This window comes from Juglans regia, chromosome 8, assembly GCF_001411555.2.
Source record: "Juglans regia cultivar Chandler chromosome 8, Walnut 2.0, whole genome shotgun sequence".
NCBI classification, from domain to species: domain Eukaryota; kingdom Viridiplantae; phylum Streptophyta; class Magnoliopsida; order Fagales; family Juglandaceae; genus Juglans; species Juglans regia.
In genome coordinates this window covers 25,898,801-25,921,332 of record NC_049908.1, presented here as the reverse complement: position 1 = coordinate 25,921,332, position 22,532 = coordinate 25,898,801, and the positions used below count along the sequence as shown (strand labels likewise).

Genomic DNA, 22,532 nt, shown 5'->3' with positions numbered 1-22,532 from the left:
ATTCACTACTGAAACTTAAACTTCTGGTCTTTCCTGTTTCGGTCCGATCTGGTCAAGTTTTTCTGATTTTACAGATTATCTATATTAGTAATAATATGATGTTTACGTATACTAAATAATTAGTCTATTTATATTATAGTATAAATACATTTTATATATATATCAAAAGTAATATTTGTTTATGTTTAAGATTAAAACTTTATACTATATTAATTTTATATTATAAGATTAAAATTTATACGTTATATCGAATGTTATATTAAAAATTATAAGATTAATTTTATATTATATGACATGAGATATTAATTTTATGCTATAAGAATAATATACTTGAATAATAACGTTTGAATTTCATGTTATATTAATTAGCAATTTAACATATAATATATATTATAATACAAAAAATTATATATAATATAAAAAATTATAAAAATATATACCGGTTTGGCTCAGTTTAATCCTGTTTTTGAAATATGAAAATCGGTACCGTACTAATTTAGGATCGGTTTCGATTCTTAAAAACCAGTACCACATCGGACCACTTACAAACCGGTTCAATCCCATCCAGTCCGATTCAACCGATTTTTCAATTCTTTTTTTTAACCCCCCTAATATAAAATATTGTGCGTTTATCATTTTTCTTCTTTCAATCCCTACCTCTTTATCCCAACTATTCCCGCTAAATATGGTAACCTTTTTCTTTTCCCCTCCCCTTTTCATGCTTGTTTAATTAGCGAAAATAAATGGATCTCTTACTTACAATGGGTAGAAAAAATGACTTTACTCTAGCCGTTACCCAAATTCCATCTACCTACATGAGATGAGACCCCATCTCCCAAGCCCTTAGGCCGGCGGGTAATTAAGTTTTGTATGTGTGTGTGTATATATATATATATATATGTATCCAAGAGACGAAAGTAGTACTACTGTAGGCCAAGATAAAAGTAATATCGGAATACCACCCCCTCAAAAGTAGCAAGTCGCCATGGCCGAGACCAAGAAGCAGCTTCACATAGCCATGTTCCCATGGTTAGCCTTTGGTCACCTACTCCCATTTTTGGAGCTCGCCAAGCTCATAGCCCGGCGAAAGGGTCATCGTATTTCGTTCATATCAACACCTAGAAATATTGAACGCCTCCCCAAGATCCCTCCAAATGTTGCACCTTTCATAACATTGGTGAAGCTTCCCTTACCCCATGTTGACAACATGCCGGAAAATGCAGAGTCGACCATGGACATACCGGAGCACGTAATGCCATATCTTATGAAGGCTCACGATGGTCTCCAAGAACCTTTGTCTAGGTTTTTGGAAACTTCAAGCCCTGATTGGATCATTCATGACTTTTCCCCTTACTGGTTACCACCAATTGCAGCTAGACTTGGCATCTTGCAGGCTTTCTTCTCTGTTTCCAACTCATCATCCTTGTGTTTCGCTGGCCCCCCACCAAAGTTACCGTTGTCAACGTCGTCAGAAACAACAAATGAGCCGGACCTCAGCACACGAACAGAACTCGAGCATTTCCTTGTTCCTCCCAAATGGGTCCCCTTTCCAACCAAAATAACATATCGACGCTACGAGGTAAAAAAAATGTTTGATATCAACGCTGGAAAGAATGACTCTGGTGCTACAGACCTTTTCTTTCGTTTCATGACAATGTACTCGGCCACCGATGTTCTGGCTGTCAGATCATGCATGGAAGTCGAAGCTGAGTGGTTGAATCTCTTGGGAGAGCTTCACCATTTACCTGTGGCTCCTTTGGGCTTATTGCCACCCTCGCCACAAGAAGACAATGACAACAAAGATAGCACTCGGGATACAATTTCTGATTGGCTGGACAAGAAAGAGAAAGGGTCAGTGATATATGTATCACTCGGAAGTGAGGTCCGACCAAGTCAAGAAAACTTCAATGAGTTGGCTCTGGGGCTAGAGCAATCGAGGCTGCCATTCTTTTGGGCTATAAGAAACTTGTCAGTTGATGGGAATGAGGATTCGATTGAGCTACCGGCAGGGTTCGAGGAGCGAACCAAAGGTCGTGGCATTGTTTGGTCGGGCTGGGCACCTCAGTCCAAGATATTAGGCCACGAATCAGTTGGGGGCATCGTGACTCACTGTGGTTGGAGTTCAGTAATAGAGGCATTGCAGCTTGGACGTGCACTTATCATGTTGCCATTCATTGCAGACCAAGGATTAAATGCTAGGCTCTTGGAAGAGAAGCAGATAGGAGTTGAAATTCCCAGGAATGAAGAAGATGGGTCATTTACCAGGGACTCGGTGGCACAAACTTTGAGGTTGGCAATGAAGGATGCAAAGGGCCAGATATTCAGGGACAAAGCCAAGGAAATGGCCACCATAATTGGGAATATGGAACTCCAGCACCGATACGTGGACAAATTTGTTGAATTGCTTGAGAACCACAAGAAGATTACCAAGGGTTAGAAAACAGAAAGTAAAAATTAAGATTATGCAAATTAAGTTTTACAGAAGTTCCTCAACAAGCAGCTTTGGGAGTAACTAATAATTATGTTGGGTTAATTATTTTCCATGTTTTCTTTTTGCTGTTGGAGATCTTGTTTTAAACAACATTGATCATCGTCAAGCTTAGCTGGTATCCCCTCACGGGGTTTAAAGTCGAAAATAATATTGGAGCTTTCTATAAATATAGTCTCGATCGATCGCCAATATGAATTGTGCAACTTTTATTATTTTTTTTTATAGGAATATATTGTGCAACTTTTATTATTTATAATCTTTACTACCTTTCAACTTTTGCTCAAAGAAGATATTTAAGGTACAAATACTTATTATTATTTATAACTGGGTAACAGTATTAGAGCAGTCCAATATCAAGCAGTCCAACCTCAGCTTATCTCATGAAAATGCAGAGTCTAACATCAGCTTATCTCATGCAAATGCAGCAACTCGTGTCCTCCTCCAAGATGATGATATGCAGTCAGACTCTATATCAAATGGACTGCTCTCATATGATCATTATTCAGCAAATTTACTAAACAGTCTCATTCATAGCTGACATGTTTTTGTACTAATATGTAATTTTACAATTTGTTACGTTAGCTGTATAGTGTCAGAATATTCTTTAGTTAGTTAGGATTTCCTCTTTCATTCATTTGCTCAAAGAAGATATTTAAGGTACAAATACTTATTATTATTTATAACTGGGTAACAGTGCGTTCTCTTAAGAGATGAAACTAGTACTGATGGAGCTAGCTTTCACTACAACACAATTATTTTTTAGTAACAGTTGGAAAATTATGATAGTCCCTAAACCGTCACTAAAAAGCTTTTTCTGTGACGGCTTCTGAAAACCGTCACTAATAATATATGAGATTTTTTTACATTCCAATGTATAAGAAATTTACATTCCAACTTCACATATACGTTCGAACATTGTGGCTACTTATGTGCAAATGTGAAATGTTTTGGCGTCAACGTTCGAACGTTAGTAATTAACGTTCGAACGTAAAATGTTTTGCGCCAACATTTGAACTTCAATTACTAACGTTCGAACGCTAATTGTAAATTTAAATTAAATATAACTCTAATTTAAAAATTATGTGATTTTTATAGAACATAATTTGTGATCAAGTCTAAAAAATTGACTTGTATATATTTATATATACAAAATTTGTAATATATAAATATATATTTATGTTTATATATATTTGAAGTGCAGTGATTTAGATTTAAAGATGGAAAATATAACATTAAAGAAGATTAAAAATTGAAATTAAAAAACCAAAGAAATATTAAATAATATTTTTCTTTACATATAATAAAAGTAAAATACAAAATATGATACAATTTCTTAAACAACACTCAGATGATAGCGTTGTTCACGAAATTCGAACTCCGTACCTCCTTAGTCAAGGTATCAACCTTGTCGTTGAGGATACCTACACGATAGGCGATCTCGGAGACAGACACCTCTATAGCCGCGAGCGATAGATCGATCTTACGATCGATATGTGCAGTCAGCTGTGAGATCACTACATCAACCTAAGCAGGCCGCGCATGTCTTGCAGATGTACTCAACGGCTGCTGACTACTACTCCCCACATGACCTAACTCAGGCTGAGTCAAAGGAACTAGATCCTCTACAGGGGTGGCTGACGTCCCCTTTCCTGTCCAATGCTACGTCTATGCGTGGTCATGTCGAGGGGGCTCATCTGATCTTTGACACCCTGCTCTGGCTGGGTTGGCACTCTCCGTGCAAGTAATAGCCTGGTGATTAGGACACCGTATGTGAGATTATCTGTGCAGATGATGCTCGCCTCGTAACGGATCCTCTCAAAGATGTGCAGTGAAAAATCTATGGGATCTCCATGTGCCACTCGTATAAAAAACTGTGACCGAAGCTGACTAAATGTGGTTTTATGTGCCATAGGATCCACGTTTGTTGCAATAATAAGGTGCAACATGCGGAAGAAATGTAGCAGATGGTTCTGGTTGAAGGCGTTCTTCCTCTCGATCTGCATGCGGTCCCTCCCGGTGAGGATGTAGAAATCCTCGTCTCGGTCATCATCCCGAGCCTCGAGGCCAGTATCCTTGGCCTCTGACCGGTTTGCATCTCTGGCTGAAGCTGGCTCAAATGGGCGGCCAGTAGATGATGCAGAAGTGCCTACATCCTCAGGGGGTGTAGCATGTGCAGATGTCTCCACTCCTCGACGAATCCTGAGGTGCTCGGCAATGACATCCGGTGAAATCTCAATGGAAACACCACGTATAGTCACGGTGTGAGATGATGCATCCTGAGGCATGTCACACATCCCTATATAGAACTCCTGAACCATTGAGGGGTACACCTTCCCCCTCAATGTGCAGATATTTCCCCAGCCTCTACTGACGAAAACATTTCTCAGGTTCGTCTGCTCCCATATGAGTTCGTCGAACTCATTAGTGAGGACCTCTCGCTCTAGCATAACATTACGAGCCCCGATATGAGCAGTGTCTTGAGTGGCTCCTTCCTTCCCTCGTTTCCTAGTATGCAGAGGATGAGCCATATCCTGAAAATAGAAAAAGAAAGAAATTATTTACATTGATGCATTTTTTGTGTTAATTTTAAGCTGCTCTGCATTAACGTTCGAACATAGTAAAATAAAACGTTCGGACGTATATCCTTTATGTTCGCACGTAAAATACATGCGTGCGAACGTATAACATACACGTTCGAATGTAAAAAGTAAATAAATTTAAATGACGTACATTCGAACGTTTATGTTATATGGGTTTTACGTGCGAACGTAAAGGGTACACGTCCAAACGTTGAAGTATAAATAAATTTAAAAAGTAGTACGTTCGAACGTTATAATTAAACGTTTGGACGAAAATTTTACAAAAAAATAATGTCCGAATGTAAAAAAGTACACGTTCGAACGTAGAAGCCTTAACGGCTATGTAATTGAAACGTCGTATGTTCGCACGTCTTGGTGAAATGTTTGAACATAGAAGTCTTAACAGCTATGTAATTGAAACGTCGTATGTTCGCACGTCTTGGTGAAACGTTTGAACGTAGAAGCCTTAACGGCTATGTAATTGAAACGTCATATGTTCGCACGTCTTGGTGAAACGTTCGAACGTTATGACACAGAATGGTTGAGTCGACTCAGCCATTATTGAAATCTCGAAAATCAATCTACAAAGTTCTAAATGCCGAAATGCCATCGTAGAAATGAAGTATACACTTCAAGAAACTTTTCTACGGTGACTATTTGGCCAATGGCAAGCCGTGATGGCCAGAAAATGGAGTTAAAAATCAGGCTACCACTTGGCCCGCTTTAAACAAAACCGAACCTAAATCTCAAATAAAATACATGTTATTTGATTAAAAGATGAATGTTTACCTTTTAGTGATGGTTGTGGTGAAGTTTGACTACAGCGGCGATGGAGGAGCGGCAGCCTGCAAATGGGAACGAAGTTAGATAACAGTGAAAATGACGTTTTGCCGTTCTATTTTGGCCTTATATACACGAAACGTTTGAACGTAATTCTTAGTAAGTTCAAACGATTTTCGATTTATTTTTCAAAATATTGACTATAATATATTATATTATTAATATATGTTATATATTATAATGTATACTATAACATATAGCATACTATATATAATATTATATTATAATATATATAGTATATTATAGTATATATATATACTATGTATTATATATAGATTGTATTATATAGTATATTATATATATATATTTTTTTTTTAGGAAAAGGTGCACTTGTATTAATAAATCAACCAAGAAGATTGTGAATACATTGAGGATAATCCTCTACATGGATAGACTCCGAAGGGAGATCTAGTGAAGTTTTGGCCAAACAGTGGGCCACTGTATTTAACTGGCGTGGAACATACATGACTTTCCTAACTCCTACCAGTAGAAGCAACTTCTTGATGTCAACTATGAGCATGCCGACAGAACTCCAACTGACCTCATGATCATTAATGGCATTAACCACATTTAAAGAGTCTCCTTTGAGGATGATGGAGCTGAGGCCTAGTTCATAGCAGAATTTGACTGCTCGTAGTGCTGCAATAGCCTCTCCCAGCAAAGGATCAGGGAAAGAGGCACATGAGGATCTTAAGGTGGCCATGACACATCCATTCCAATCCCTAATAATCACTCCTATACCTACTCAGCAGTTGATCTTATCAATGGCGGCATCCTAATTGATTTTGAATTGGTTGAAAGGGGGTTTGCACCACTGAGTAGAGAGAGTGGGGGGCAGGGGGTCCTATTCACTTGGACTCTCTTTGACAGGTTATACTCTGAGAAAATAGAGGTAACTTGGTTAGTCACTTATTGAGGAGAAAGGAATTGGGATTCAAACACCCATTTGCATCTTCTATACCAGAGCAGTTTGGTGGTGTGTGCCAAAACAGATTGGTCTTCCATAGGAAGTGAAGAAAGGAGATTGTCCAATATCAAGCTGAATGGAGCCTCACTGATGTTGCAGTTTTTAATTCTTCTAGAGCTGCAAGTCCAGACATCCTGGACAGCTTTGCACGACTATAAAACATGGGAGGTTTTCTCAGGTTGAAGGAGGCAGATTGGGCAAAGGGGTGTGTCAACCACCTTTCTCTTGAACATGTTAAACTTTGTGGGGAGAATGCCTTTGGCAGACTTCCATAGGAACATCTTAGTAGAATTGGGAACATCTAAATGCCAGATGAGGTTCCATAAACCAGCAGAGTTTGGAGGGGTGGATGATTGACCAAGACTGTCTGAGGAGATAGAAGCTTGGAGGTGATATGCTGATTTTATAGAGAACTTACCATTGGTGGTGCATCTCCAAGCTAACTGATCAAGGCTAATGGGAGGTTTTGAGATGGAATAGGCCTCCTCATCATTGAAAATGAGATGTAGGAAAGGAGTGTTCCATTGGAGAGTGTCATGGTCAATGAGATTAGAGACAGTTGCCTCGGGATCAAGGATTTTGGGAGGAGATTGGATCTTGAATGAGGAAGGGGTGGGGATCCATCTGTCAGACCAAATTTTGACTGATCTTCCATTGCCAATTCTCCAGATTAAGCCCTCAAGGAGGAGAGGTCGAGATGCAGTGATGCTTTTCCAAATAAAAGAGTCATAAGGCCTGACTTTTGCATTATGGAAATCAGTATGGGTAAAGTATTTAGCTTGAAGGACTCGAGCAGCTAGTTAGGAGGGATGGGTGAGTAATTTCCATCCTTGTTTGGCCAATGTAGCTTTGATTTCTGCTCTTTTTACCCCCACCAGAAGGATTGCATGAGTTTATTGAGATTCCTCAAGATGCATTTAGTTGGCTTGAATATGCCCATTGAGTAGGTTGGAATGGATTGGATAACAGACTTCATGAGAATCTCCTTGCCTGCTGATGACAACAGGTTTGTCTTCCAACTTCCTATCTTGGATTGGATCTTGTCAATTATTGGATGGAAGGCTTTGATTTTTTGTTTGCCGATGTAAGAGGGCAGGCCTAAGTACTTGTCAAAGGGGCCCGAAGCTTGAATGCCTGCCATTGACACTATGGTTTGCTAAGTAGATAGACTGGTATTTTTGCTGAAGAATATTGAGGTGTTGTCTAGGTTGGGTCTTTGGCTAGAGGCTTTTTCATAGGAGCTTAAAATGCCATATAGCCTTTCCCATTCATTAGACTGAGCCTTACAAAAAACAAGGCTATCATCTGCAAAAAAGAGGTGAGTAATAGAAAGAGAGCCTCTAGTTAGAGGAAATCCAGAGATGATGCCTCTTTGCTCAGTTTGCTTCAAGGCAAAGCTTAGTAATTTAGAGCAAATGATGAATAGGTAAGGAGAAAGGGGGTCACCCTGTCTGATCCCCCTTGAAGGAGTGAAGCTATTTTGAGGTGATCCATTTATGAGGATAGAGTAGGACACTGAGGTAACACACTGCATAATGAAGTCAACCCAACCATTGTCAAAACCCATTTTTAGCATCACAGCTTTCAGAAAATTTCACTCTAGCATATCAAAGGCTTTACTCATGTCAAGCTTAAGTGCCATATATCCCACGTTCCTCCACATCCTATTTTGCATGGAGTGTAATAGTTCATAGGCCACAATAGTGTTATCACTAATCAATCTACCTTGTATAAAAGCACTTTGAGTCTCAGAAATCAGTCTAGCATGGGCATAACGTTCCAACTGTGCATGGCATGCACAATGCAAGTGTGTATGACAGTTCAACAAGGAGCTCGCAGGACCAGCCGGTGGCCACTGTTAGGTCCGTCGGTGCCCTCTGTCCCCACCGGTGGGGCACCCTACACCCATGGCTAGCGTACGGCTACAAATGGCCAATCACCCGGTGCACCACGGCATGCACTCAGCGAGAGGCTCGCGACGAGCTTTGTTGGCCCGCCGATAGACACTACTAGGACTGCTGGCACTGTCTGCCTCTGTGGAAGAAACCCATGACAACGGTAGCAGGAAAGCAGCCACCAACGGCCGCGCATGACAACACACAGCAACGGGCAACTGGGAGCGCAATGGCCCCACTATGGCGTAGCACAGGACCAGCATCGGCGATCACCTGCTAAACCGTCGACGCCGTCTATCCCCTCGGGGATGGTCCATGACCACCCCTCAGGGCAGGGACCTCACCGTGCAGGCCCCATGCCCGAAACCACACGTGGTCGATATTCTCCTCGGCCCAAGTGCGCTGTCGCATAGTATGGGTGCCTTCTGTCTCTTTAAGTTCAAGTGCAAAATAATATCAGATCAATATAATTAGATAGTCATTCAGATACATGGTACTAATGTAATTTCAGGGTGGGCGTGGAAGCTATGAACTCACTCTTGGTCCACCGTAGTACACCAGAGTACAACACAGTTGACTTCCTTTGATGTAGCAAGGGAAGTTAGTGTCTTTTGTCCCTTTAAGTTCAAGTGCAAGATAATATCATATCAATAGAATCAGAGTCATTCAGATACATGATACCAATGAAACTTCAGAGTGGGCATGCAAGCCATGAACTCCCGCGTGGTCCACCATAGTACACCAGAGTAGACCATAGTCAACTTCCTTTGATGTAGCAAGGGAAGTTAGTGCACAACCTTGAATACATGGTTAAGTGTGTTGGCCAACCAGATAAGTCAAATATGTCAAATAAATTAGGTCGGTCAATTAATTTAGATAAATTAGTCATGCATAGCATAAGCATCAGTTTGATCAGTCATGATTTTAAGTTCTGCACTAGGGGTGCAACTCACACCATATGGTGTGGGGGCACCCCTCCCAGCCCCCCGCCCCCCGCCTCGCATGGGATGGGGGTGGGATTTTTTTAAATTTTTTAAATAACAATAAATTGAATTTAAAAAAATACAAATTAAGAGAAAAAAGATTAAAGAACTATTACTAATACTCCTAAGTCCTAAGTCCTAATCTATTACAATTTACAATAATAGAATTTATAATTAAACTATAATAACTAAACTATTACAATAATGCAAATTAAGAGAAAATAATTACAAACATAAAAGGGACATTGTGATTGTATCAACATTACAAGGAACTAAATATGTAAAATCTAAATACAAATAAACATAAATGACAAAAGGGACAATGGGGAACTTTGAATTTTGACTTTGACATTTGGTGCAGGTGGTCAAGGGTGGAAATAGAATTTAGTGCTGCCTCATGTGAGTCGAGAGATCATAAAATCAAAAATACTAACAATTGAACATGAAGATAAATTAGAATTATAAACAAGAAACAAATTAAAAAATTACAAATTAAAATCTGACTAACCAAGATAAGATGGGGATCAAGATACGACATTGAGAATATGTCATTTGAATTTCAACTTCGAATTAGGATTGAGGCTTGAGGTGCGCATATGACAGTAATATAAAAAAAATAATTAGATACCAGAAATTATATAAATACAAAAAAAAAATTAAAGGAAAATACAAATTGCACTGGCAAATGGCAATGGTGGGTCGGGTCCAATTTGGTCAAGGTCGTATCATGTATGACTACAACAATTAAATTTGAAATTAATACCGATAAAATGAATATAAATAAAATAAATCAAAATATAAAATGAAACATTGAAATCAATGATTACCAAATCCAGGCTCCTCCCCACCTCCTCCTCCTCGGCCTTATTAAAGTCAAGAACATCCAGAACATGAATTTGTGTCCCTTTGATCTAATTTCTCGTGCAAATCAATGTTTCCACAGTGGTAGAGAACAAAGAACTCCGGAATGGACCCAATATGTGCCCTCTAGTACTAAAGGCCGCATTTGAGGCTACGATACTAATAGGGATGGCAAAAATACTGCAAGTTATCTCTCCAAGAAAGATATACTTCACTGCATTGATCTTCCATCAAGCTAATATATCAAACCCTTATGTATATGAGAGAAGATCTCCTCCCAAATATCGGTCTACATCTGACTATGCCTCTATAGATTGATAGATTAGTTAGGGGTTCTGTGAGAGGCTTTGGGCCAACACCAGGGATCAAGTATCAACAATCAAAACATGACACTAACATTTTCATTATTATAATTTGTTTTATAAAATAAGCAAACAAAATCAAATTTCAACATGCCACTAACCTTTTCATTATTATAATTTATTTTATAAAATAAGCATACACAATCAATATAGACATTATATAATAAGCATGCACAATCAACTCTGAATTTTTAAGAATTTTTTTCTATATTTCTATATGCATCACAAGGAGCACAGTTCTCTAATTTGTTTTAATTATTCTGGTATATTCTTCAAACTTTGAGTTTTTATCCTTTTTATGTTTCTAGTGGTGGCTACAACATTAAAAGAAAAAAAAAAGGAATAAAAGTGTATACAAAACATTGAGATTCTATTTGGATTGAAAATAATAGAAAATAACATTACTTTTAATACTGGTAGCCGCCACTTATTGCTATAGAAGAAATCTTGGGCAATCCTCTCACAAGATTAGATTATAATTAACTCAAATCACCCTTGGCCCATTTCTTGTTCGTGTACGTATCAGTCTATTCATGACAAAGAAATTAAACTATTTCATTAGTTCTAGTTTCCTCTATTTCATTATTGTTTTTGCATTTCTTTTGACGATTTAACCTATGAATTTAAATATTATTGGATATGACTATAGTGAATCAGAGATCTCCTCATCTCCAGTCCCCCACCTTTTGTATCCTGAAATATACAAATATGCCAGCTGATGAGAGATTTTATTTCCTTATTGGTGTTGAATATTGACATATGGGCTTGGTTGTTTCCCAATAATTTCGATCTTGTCAAATGTCCAAAGCACAAAATCATTCGAACATCTTTAAGAAAGTTTGTTTATTTCTTTTCCCTCCATAAGATTTATAAGATCTCAATTGAAAAATAAAAGTAAAACAAAAGCTTACAGATAAGATATAAAGAAGTTTAAAAAAACTCACAATTAAATACTTCCCAAAGTTTTTGTCAGAAAAATAATAGGCCATATCATGTTAGTCTGAATTGGCTGCCACATGGTATTAATATTCACACCAGTTAATTGAAGATTGGCATGTGACATACTAATACACAGAAAATGTTTTAACTAGCCTTTTAATTGCTACTGTCTATTAATGAAAAAGGCTATAATAAGTCTTACTACAAATGAAATTGAATAATATAACTTTGTAGCCATACAAATGAAATTAAATAATGTAACTTTGTAGTTTCAAACATAATGTAACAATAATTGAAATATTTATTCGTTATTAAAAAACGTGTACATTAATTTTCTAACATTCATACTATTCCAACATATATAATTTTTTAACAGTCTTCTTTTTACAACGGTCATATTCTTCCAACAGATATATTTTTCAACGGTCATATTTTTCCAATGGATATATTTTTTTAACTGTTATATTTCTCCAACGGTTGTATTCTTCCACTAAAAAAAATAACGTTTTCTCAACAATTTTATTCATTTCAACTCAAGTTTCGCTGTGAAATCTGTTTTTTTTTTTTTTCTCTCAATGAATCGTTCACTTTTTCACAAAATTGCACTTATCGATTCAAATTCCGACAGAATTTAAGATACCAAGACAAATAGAGGTTATTAGCTAGTTTATTGGCAATGGTTTGCCAAAACAAATAGAAAAGTTCGCAAATGTCATTTACAAGCCATTTAAGTTTTAGAAAATTGAGCTTATGCATGTTCAGCAAACATCTGCACAAGTAAGATGCAGACTCTAAAGGGAGGAAGGAGGGGACAAGGTGGAACCATAGGGCTGCATCAAGCCCTACACATAGAGGCCAAGATACACAGCATAGGAGATGGAACCTACGAGACGTGGTTGAAGTAGGAAGTGATGACTCAAGTCAAGTAGCACCAAAGGTGGGCGTAGTGGAGCCCATTGTTGAGGAACACGAGCAAGACGGGAATATTATCGAAGGTAATGCACCTAACTTCAACTTGATGTGTCTATGCAGTATATATCTTGCATTTGTAGTCAAGATAAATTATTTCCACCCATTGGTTTGTAAAGATTGATTTATGTTTTTTGCTTTCTTCTAAATATAGTTCCACCCACCCACAAACATGGTCATGGGCTAGTGAAGGGCTCAAAATTTGAACTCCTATGAAAGTTGGTGTGATGGCCTCAGTTTTTGTCTAGGCTTGGCCCTTAGAATTTGTTCTAGGTTGCCATGACATTTTAGGAGCCTTAGTTACTTTGGAAGGCCTTAGAAACCTTTGATGTAGTAACTTAAAGCCCAAGAGGAGAATGACCCTAGTTTACTTTGGAATTTCAGCCATATTGGGGAAAATTAGGTCCAATGGTTTAGGCCCATGATCCAATTCTAAGTTGCTAGTGTTATGTGTCCTAATAATGTTATACCTTGAACCTAGCCTTGAAAGTGGGTTAGGGGGAGAAAGGGGTAGGAAAGCACCAAGATGGGCTTACACACCTAGTCCATTATTGTTTTGCCTAGAATTCAAGTTCCAATGTATGTTTCTTGGAAAGGGAAGCCTAGGTTAGTAATATGGGGTTTTTCTTGAAGTTTTGCATAGGAAACTGAAGGGAGGCCTTTGGGATTTCGAATTTTGCTAGCTTTTGCCATGTGTCAAGCATGCACCAAGTTTCTAGAAGATTTTTGTGATGAGACTTTTGTATCAAGGACAATTTTGCCCTTAGGGTTTCGACTAGCATACTCCGAAGCATTCCATTTACTTGCCACTTGTCACTTAGTGCATTTTGAACCAATGGTATTTGAAAGGTTACCTAGGGAATGAATATTGGGAAGATGAAGCAACACTTTGGGAATGGAAAAGTGGAGAGAATGGCTAGGGCTGTGGCACACGCCCAATGCCACTTGTCTTCCGTGCCAAGAGTTTCTTGTTGGGAATAGGAGAAGACATGCATGGTTTTACTAAGTTACCCCTTGAAAAGATACTTTCTTGTCTAAGGAAAGTAAGGGCATAAGAGAAAAAAAGGGTTTTTTGGCCAAGGAGAGAAGTCCAACACGCCACTCCCAAAGAATGCCCATTCCCAATGCAATCCAAGTGGGGAACTCCAAGAGGCTTTTTGGTTTTTGAGAAAGGGACAAGAAGAAACCTAGCCACTTGTCTTTCATGCAAAGGTTTTGATACAAACAAGGAGGGAAGTGAAAGGTCTCATATATAAAGAGAAGGGTTCATGCCTAGGAGGCTTTTCCCTTGCCATTTTTTGGATTTTGATGAGTTTCCACTCGCTCCACACAATTCTCCCATGTTCCTTTGAAAGCTCTCTCATTTTATTGTGTTTTCTCTCCAACCAAACAAGGAAGATCCTTGCAAGAGAAGGATTTCAGCACTACCCAAGGATTAGCAAGGTAAGGTTTGGTTTCTCCTGAGTTTTGCTCATACACGAGTCTTTTCTCAATCCGAAAATGAGATTTCAAATCTCATTAGACTTTAAGAAATGATAGAACACACACACACTTTCTACTATTTTCTTGGAAATAACCTAGGGCTTTCAAGAGAAACCCTTGAGGCCGAATGGTGAAGGGGGAATTCATCCTCCATGTTTCGACCATCACATGTATTCTTGCCTACCTTAGGTTTTACTTTACCTTATGAGTGAAATGAAGGGGGTTTTAACCTAAAAACCCTAGAAGCCGAAAGGTTTAAGACCAAGTGATGCCCTAGAAACACACACACACTCAAGAACATGAGATAGGGTTTTAGATGCTCTTTCTAATATAGTATGTTCGGATTTACAGCTTGCTAGTATTCCTTTACGAGGATTTTGTAAGTATACACTCAACTTACTCTTGGTTAATATTCGTATATGATTGTTTAAATCCTTCCATTACCCCCTTATCTATATATGTTGAGTATGGAAGGTTTGATAACTCTTTTACTACAGGTAGAGGCAGATAAATTGATAGACGGAATTAAAATATGCAGAGGGGCCCTAAGAATAAATCACCTGTTGTTTGCAAATCACAGTTTTATATTTTGCAAGGCTAATATCCAAGAGAATCTAAGAATTCAACTGTTACTAGAAACGTATGAAAGAGCTTTCGGATAGAAGGTAAATTGAGAAAAAAATTCAATGGTCTTCAATGGGAATGTAAACACAATGCAACAAAAGGGAATCATGGCTTTTTGGAGTGTCCAAAACTTTCAGCAATATGATAAATATTTGGGATTGCCTCCTGTGATAGGTCAAGCAAAGAACAAGGCTTTCTCTGATTTGAAACTCGAAGTATGGCAGAAGCTCCAAAGTTGGAAAGAAAGATTACTTTCTCAAGGAGGGAGGGAAAAGTCTTGTAGTGGCTATGTCAATACCAACTCACACAATGAGTTCTTTCAAGTTACTTGGAAATTTTTGTTCTGATTTGAAAAATATGATGCCAAAGTTTTGGTGGAAACAAAGACAAAATGTGAACAAGATCTGATGGGTAAGCTAGAAGAAGATGTGATAAAAGAGCATAGGGGGGATTGGGTTTTAGACACCTAAATATTTTTAAAATGAAATTGTTGGCTAAACAGGGATGGGGAATACTGATCAGGAATCCACACTGCTGCACAAGGTAGTTTCTTTGATTCCAAGCTAGGCATCTGGCTATCCTATGCATGAAGAGGAATATGGGAGGCTAAGAAAAGACTGTTGCAAGGTTTCAGATGGAGGGTGGGGGAATGGAAAATTGATTAATATCTGGATAGATTGTTGGCTACTAGAAAATAAAACCATTCCACAAAGTAGGAATGAGTACAAGAATCAAAAGGAGGAAAAAGTGGCAAGCCTCGTTGATGTAACTACTAAATGGTGGGATGTGGAGAAAGTTAGAAGCCTTCTATAACTAAGAGTTGCAGCTGAAGTTTTGAAATTTATTATAGCACCAGGACATCAAGAGGAAAAACTTATATGGGAACATGAAAAGAATGGTCAGTTCAGTGTGAAGACTGCATACATATTGTTTCATGCATTTGGAAAAACCAAAGAAGAAGGAGAGAGCTCTAATGTAGAAAACTATAAGTGTATTTGGAAGAGACTATGGAAGTTACAGCTACCAAACAAGGTGAAAGCTTTTTCATGGAAAGCTTGCAAAAATGGACGGCCAACTCTGCATAATTTAAAAAACATGAAGCTACTTTTGGAGGAATAGTTTCAATTATACAGGGCGGAAGTAGAGGATGTTGGACATGCTTTTTATTATTACCCATCAATAAGGGTGTGATAGCAAAAAATAGTTAACTTGTCTGCCACCATCTGAAACTAAAGAAGAATTTGGGGATTTAGCAAGGCAAGTTATGAAAAATGGCAGTAAAGAGGATCTAGAAAAATTATATCTCATTGCCTAAGAGATGTGGTATAGAAGAAATCAGAGAATTCTTGAGGAGAAAGACCTAAAACCTATGCAAGTCATGGACCATGCCTTATTTCTACAAAAAGGAATCCAATGAAGCTCAAGGACAACCAAACCAGATGAATCAACTAAAGTGCTGCTGGGTACCTCCTCCTCCAGGGTTGATGAACTGAATGTAGATGGGGTTGTTTTTCATGATCAACATAGAGCAAATGTGGGAAATATTCTCCGAGATGCTAAAGGTGAAGTCATTATGTCTACTAGTTAAAAAGAAAATGAAGTCAATCATCTTACAGAAATTGAACTTTTAGCAATTTTTAGAGTGTTGCAATTGTGTGTTCCTTTGGGCCTACATGAGCTTATCTTGGAGAGTGACTCTTTGTAAATGGTGAAAGAATTGCAAGCTGCTGGAGAATCTTTATCACTACTGGGTAACCTGATACAAGAAATAAAAGATTTGATGAAGAAGATCTAGCTCTACACAGTACAACACACAGGACGCCTGAGGAATGAAGTTGCACATAGACTTGCAAAACATGCTTGGAATGTATAGGATATTTCAATTTGGTGGAATTCCATTCCAAACTTTATTTCACAAGTTGAATGGATTGATAAACATATGTAATGGTTTTGATTGAATGAAATGTCTTTGATATAAAAAATAAGAATTAAATAAAAATAAAATAAAATAAATTAAGTGTGATATGTGGTGTAAGAATGATGAGTAGAAAATGATCTACGATAAAAGGAGGGGCAGAGGGATAAGATAGTGTAAAGAGGAAATTACGAGAGTTGGCATAATTGTTGGTTTATTCAATTTAATTTAATATTTAAGCTCGTAGGAAAATAGTGAACCAAAAAAAAAAAATAGAACTGGACTTAGCACAAAGAACTCACAAAAAATCAACATACTCAAAATTTGTGGAGAAAAATCCTCCACAAAATCTCTCTCTCTCTCTCTCTCTCTCTCTCTCTCTCTCTTGTTTGGTGACAATGGTGGCGGCAACATCTATTTCAGATCTTGGAGGAGAGACGTGGCCTTGGGTCTTCTCCTATGGTTTTGATTAGGAAAGTTCATTTTTTAAACAAACATATTAGTTGTTTTAGGGGGTTGTGGAAAATGGCAGCACCTTTTAGCATTCTGATCATTGTTCAACAGGTCCCTATTCTCTCATCTATCTCTAATCCTTCTCTCCAGAGATATACCAACAAGGAGAGGGAGAGAGAGTGATTTTAGAAGACAGTATCACCTATAGGCAGAGATTTGAAAGAGATTTATCTTTCTTGGCGTTGGAGTTAATCGGCAGTCTGGTGAGGTTGAACGTGGCGGCACCTGGCGACAGTGACTGGGCCTCGAAGGATAGCGAACAACTGAGTGGTTCTTGTTCGGAAATAGAAAGCACATGAAAATGGCGGTGATGAGGAAAAATTAAGTCATTGTTGTAGAGATTGAGACATTGTCTGGATATTAGGGGAGTACAAAGCTAAGAATTACCATCGACAACTAAGAGATTTTGCTCGGCCAGGTGGTTTTCGACTTTGAGGGCTCTCGTTTGTAATATGAGATTTAGTCCTCGTTTGTATTTGTAACCCATCTCAACCCACTTCAACTCATTTCATCTCATCATTACAACTTTCTCAAATTCTCACATAAAATATAATAAACAATTCAATTTTTTTAAATTTTAAAACAACTTTTTCAAATTTCCATACAAATATAATAAATAATTCAACTTTTATTCTATTATTCACAAACTATTTCAACCCATCTCAACTCATCTCTAAATCCAAACCACTCCTTAGATGAAGCCCCGTCTACTTTCGTGGCCAAGAGGAATTATTTTAGCTCGGTGTGTAAAATACAAAATCTTTTTACCACGACTGTTTTTTCGTCATAATACATGTTTTTCCCCACAGTGTTTCACTCGACCCACGAAATCTGGTAGTAAATGCAGAATATTATTTTGGCGCCTGTGTTGTGTGGCACAAGGTTGCTATTTCCCACCATTAGTGTTGGAAATAAAACTCAAGGCAAAAACCCATAATATTTCTTGTTGCTTTACTTGTACTTAAGTTAGGATGAAAACACGTACATTACCGATTCAAAACATTAAAGTCAAAATAATATATATTAAAGCAATTATATCATTTACAAGCATATAGTGCAACACACTAGTTATTTAGGTAGGACCCGTTATATTTACCAAAAAAATAAAAATAAAAATAAAAATATTTTAATATAATATAATATAATTCTATTTGGTGTATTAATAAATAGATTAATTTCTATTAAAAGAATGTGAAACACAAGGATGTGATAAGAAAATATTAAATTAAAATGTAAAATAGTCTTAAAAGGTGTGTGAAACCATATCCAGCCAAGACACAAGTGGCCGATGGCCGGAAAACTCATTACAATCAAAACTTTGAGAGTGGTTAATGACATTAATTTTGAGTAATTCACTTAAGATTAGTGTTACATGTACTTACAAGACTCATTTTATTAGGTTATTTTTTTAAATTCAAATTTCAAATTTCAAATTTTATGATTTTTACCATATCAATAACTGACATATGAAAAAGTAACATTACAAGAAATTTGATTAATATTTGTTGCTAACTATTTCCTACAAAAATGATTATTTTCTACTAAAATGAGTCTATTTTTATCCTAAATAATCATTCTCATTGCAGTTAATCTGTCCCAAATGTCCTCTTTTTTCGTAGTGTAAGTTTTTTTTAAGTATATTTGACATTTTTATTCACTTAGTCTTCGTTTGTTTTCAGAGATGAGATGAGATGAGATTTTTTTAGATATGTGTGAATTGTATTGAGATATGTTGAGTATAGATGAGATAAGATTGTGTTTGTTTATAAAGATGAGATGAGATTAATTTGATATTTTTGTGAAGTATTTTATATGGTTGTGGGACCCACAGCCATTTTGCTTTTTTTTTTTTTTTTTGCTTTTTCTTGGGTTGGGTTGAGTTGGGTTTTGTTTTTTTGTTTTTCCTAGCACTTCGGCATTTTCCATTTACCAATTTCGTTTTGGTTTTTTTTTTTTAAACATTTCGGCGTTACTGTCGCTGGGACTCACTAATATTTACCGCTAGGATCCACTCATAAAAGCTATTTGCTGCCCAAAGAAAGAAATGATAGGTCTCACTTGACAGTTTTTTCTGTATACAGTAAAATTGATAAATAGTGATAAAATAATAAGATATAAAATGAGATGAGATGAAAAAATAGTGTTTATTTTCAGAGAGTGTCTGAGTGTACAAAACTTAAAAAAGTTTTCAAAATTTTATATTTCGTCTCTCAAAAAGGAAACGATGCCTTAATTATTCTCAAGTACATACCGGACTTACTGCCGTTTACTACTTTTGTGGTTGACTGGTTTCATAGATAAGCAAAAAGTTGTCCGTGCTTTGTGAATATATAATGAGATCACCAGTCTAGAATTGTTTTTGGATACATCTAAACATCATCTAATTTCCTCCTCGGAAGCTCTGACCATTAATAATTATTACATCTAAGCTATCAATTTCTAGATTTAGTGAAACTCTTGGCAAGAGAGGTTTTGGAGTCCAAGATGGTAAGAAAACATTGAAATGTAACTATTTTACAACTTTTACATGGTTTTTGGATTTAATTGAATATTATTTAACTTGATAGAAATAAATTTAAAAAATAATAATAATTTAATAAAAATTATAAAGAATCGTGCCAGTATGGATTTGCCAAGCAATTAAAGAGATTTATATTTTAACCAGTAAGTAAAAAAAACTTAAATACATAAACGATCACAATGAGAGAACAAAATAACCTTATTCATATATTTTATAAGGTCCCAATGCGCGTGAATGCACCTAAAACGGCTTATGTGGTCCAACAAGATCAAAAATAAAGAATTTTGATAGTTCTTGGACATATCTATGGCTATCACACAATAAATAATTAAATTAACAATTGTAATAAGTAAGGGCTTGTTAACGGGTGCCTTGTCCATTTATCCTTTTTCTTTTTCTTTTTTTTTTAAGCCCCCTAATATAAAATATTGTGCGTTTATCATTTTTCTTCTTCAAATCCCTACCTCTTTCTCCCAACAATTCCCGCTAAATATGGTAACCTTTTTCCTTTCCCCTCCCCTTTTCGTGCTTGTTTAATTAGCGAAAATAAATGGATCTCTTACTTACAATGGGTAGAAAAAATGACTTTCCTCTAGCCGTTACCCATCTCCCAAACCCTTAAAAGCAGCAAGTCGCCATGGCCGAGACCAAGAAGCAGCTTCACATAGCCATGTTCCCATGGTTAGCCTTTGGTCACCTACTCCCATTTTTGGAGCTCGCCAAGCTCATAGCCCGACGAAAGGGTCATCATATTTCGTTCATATCAACACCTAGAAATATTGAACGCCTCCCCAAGATCCCTCCAAATGTTGCACCTTTCATAACATTGGTGAAGCTTCCCTTACCCCATGTTGACAACATGCCGGAAAATGCAGAGTCGACCATGGACGTACCGGAGCACGTAATGCCATATCTTATGAAGGCTCACGATGGTCTCCAAGAACCTTTGTCTAGGTTTTTGGAAACTTCAAGCCCTGATTGGATCATTCATGACTTTTCCCCTTACTGGTTACCACCAATTGCAGCTAGACTTGGCATCTCGCAGGCTTTCTTCTCTGTTTCCAACTCATCATCCTTGTGTTTCGCTGGCCCCCCACCAAAGTTGCCGTTGTCAACGTCATCGGAAACAACAAACGAGCCCGACCCCAGCACACGAACAGAACTCAAGCATTTCCTTGTCCCTCCCAAATGGGTCCCCTTTCCAACCAAAATAACATATAGACGCTACGAGGTAAAAAAAATGTTTGATATCAACGCTGGAAAGAATGACTCTGGTGCTACAGACCTTTTCTTTCGTTTCATGACAATGTACTCGGCCACCGATGTGCTGGCTGTCAGATCATGCATGGAAGTCGAAGCTGAGTGGTTGAATCTCTTGGGAGAGCTTCACCATTTACCTGTGGCTCCTTTGGGCTTATTGCCACCCTCGCCACAAGAAGACAATGACAGCAAAGATAGCACTCGGGATACAATTTCTGATTGGCTGGACAAGAAAGAGAAAGGGTCAGTGATATATGTATCACTCGGAAGTGAGGTCCGACCGAGTCAAGAAAACTTCAATGAGTTGGCTCTGGGGCTAGAGCAATCGAGGCTGCCATTCTTTTGGGCTATAAGAAACTTGTCAGTTGATGGGAATGGGGATTCGATTGAGCTACCGGCAGGGTTCGAGGAGCGAACCAAAGGTCGTGGCATTGTTTGGTCGGGCTGGGCACCTCAGTCCAAGATATTAGGCCACGAATCAGTTGGGGGCATCGTGACTCACTGTGGTTGGAGTTCAGTAATAGAGGCATTGCAGCTTGGACGTGCACTTATCATGTTGCCATTCATTGCAGACCAAGGATTAAATGCTAGGCTCTTGGAAGAGAAGCAGATAGGAGTTGAAATTCCCAGGAATGAAGAAGATGGGTCATTTACCAGGGACTCGGTGGCACAAACTTTGAGGTTGGCAATGAAGGATGCAAAGGGCCAGATATTCAGGGACAAAGCCAAGGAAATGGCCACCATAATTGGGAATATGGAACTCCAACACCGATACGTGGACAAATTTGTTGAATTGCTTGAGAACCACAAGAAGATTACCAAGGGTTAGAAAACAGAAAGTAATAATTAAGATTATGCAAATTAAGTTTTACAGAAGTTCCTCAACAAGTCGCTTTGGGTGTAACTAATAATTATGTTGGGTTAATTATTTTCCATGTATTCTTTTTGCTGTTGGAGATCATGTTTTAAACAACATCGATCATCGTCAAGCTTAGCTGGTATCCCCTCACAGGGTTTAAAGTCGAAAATAATATTGGAGCTTTCTATAAATATAGTCTCGATTGATCGCCAACAGTGCGTTCTTTTAAGAGGTGAAACTAGTACTGATGGAGCTAGCTTTCACTACAACACAATTATTTTTTAGTAACAGTTAGAAAATTATGACAGTCCCTAAACCGTCACTAAAAAGTTTTTTCTGAAACCGTCACTAAAGATATATGAGATTTTTTTACATTCCAACGTATAAGAAATTTACGTTCAAACGTCACATATACATTCGAACATTGTGGCTACTTATGTGCGAATGTGAAATGTTTTGGCACCAACGTTCG

General features: G+C 37.6%; 1 protein-coding gene across 1 annotated transcript; it reads left to right on the top strand.

The window, feature by feature from the left end:
* The first annotated feature begins 936 nt into the window (after positions 1 to 936).
* On the top strand, positions 937 to 22,069 carry LOC108986833 (putative UDP-rhamnose:rhamnosyltransferase 1). The gene is made up of 2 exons (XM_035693507.1): positions 937 to 1,029; positions 20,623 to 22,069. The coding sequence occupies exons 1-2, from the start codon at positions 986 to 988 to the stop codon at positions 22,028 to 22,030; spliced, it is 1,452 nt and encodes a 483-aa protein (XP_035549400.1). The 5' UTR covers positions 937 to 985; the 3' UTR covers positions 22,031 to 22,069.
* The last annotated feature ends 463 nt before the right edge of the window (positions 22,070 to 22,532 follow it).

Excerpts from the sequence above, each read along its gene's own strand:
- LOC108986833 (XM_035693507.1), top strand. The coding sequence starts at position 986 with ATGGCCGAGACCAAGAAGCAGCTTCACATAGCCATGTTCCCATG. Across the intron at positions 1,030-20,622 it reads CACATAGCCATGTTCCCATG|GTTAGCCTTTGGTCACCTAC; the intron begins GTTAGCCTTTGG and ends CATGTTCCCATG.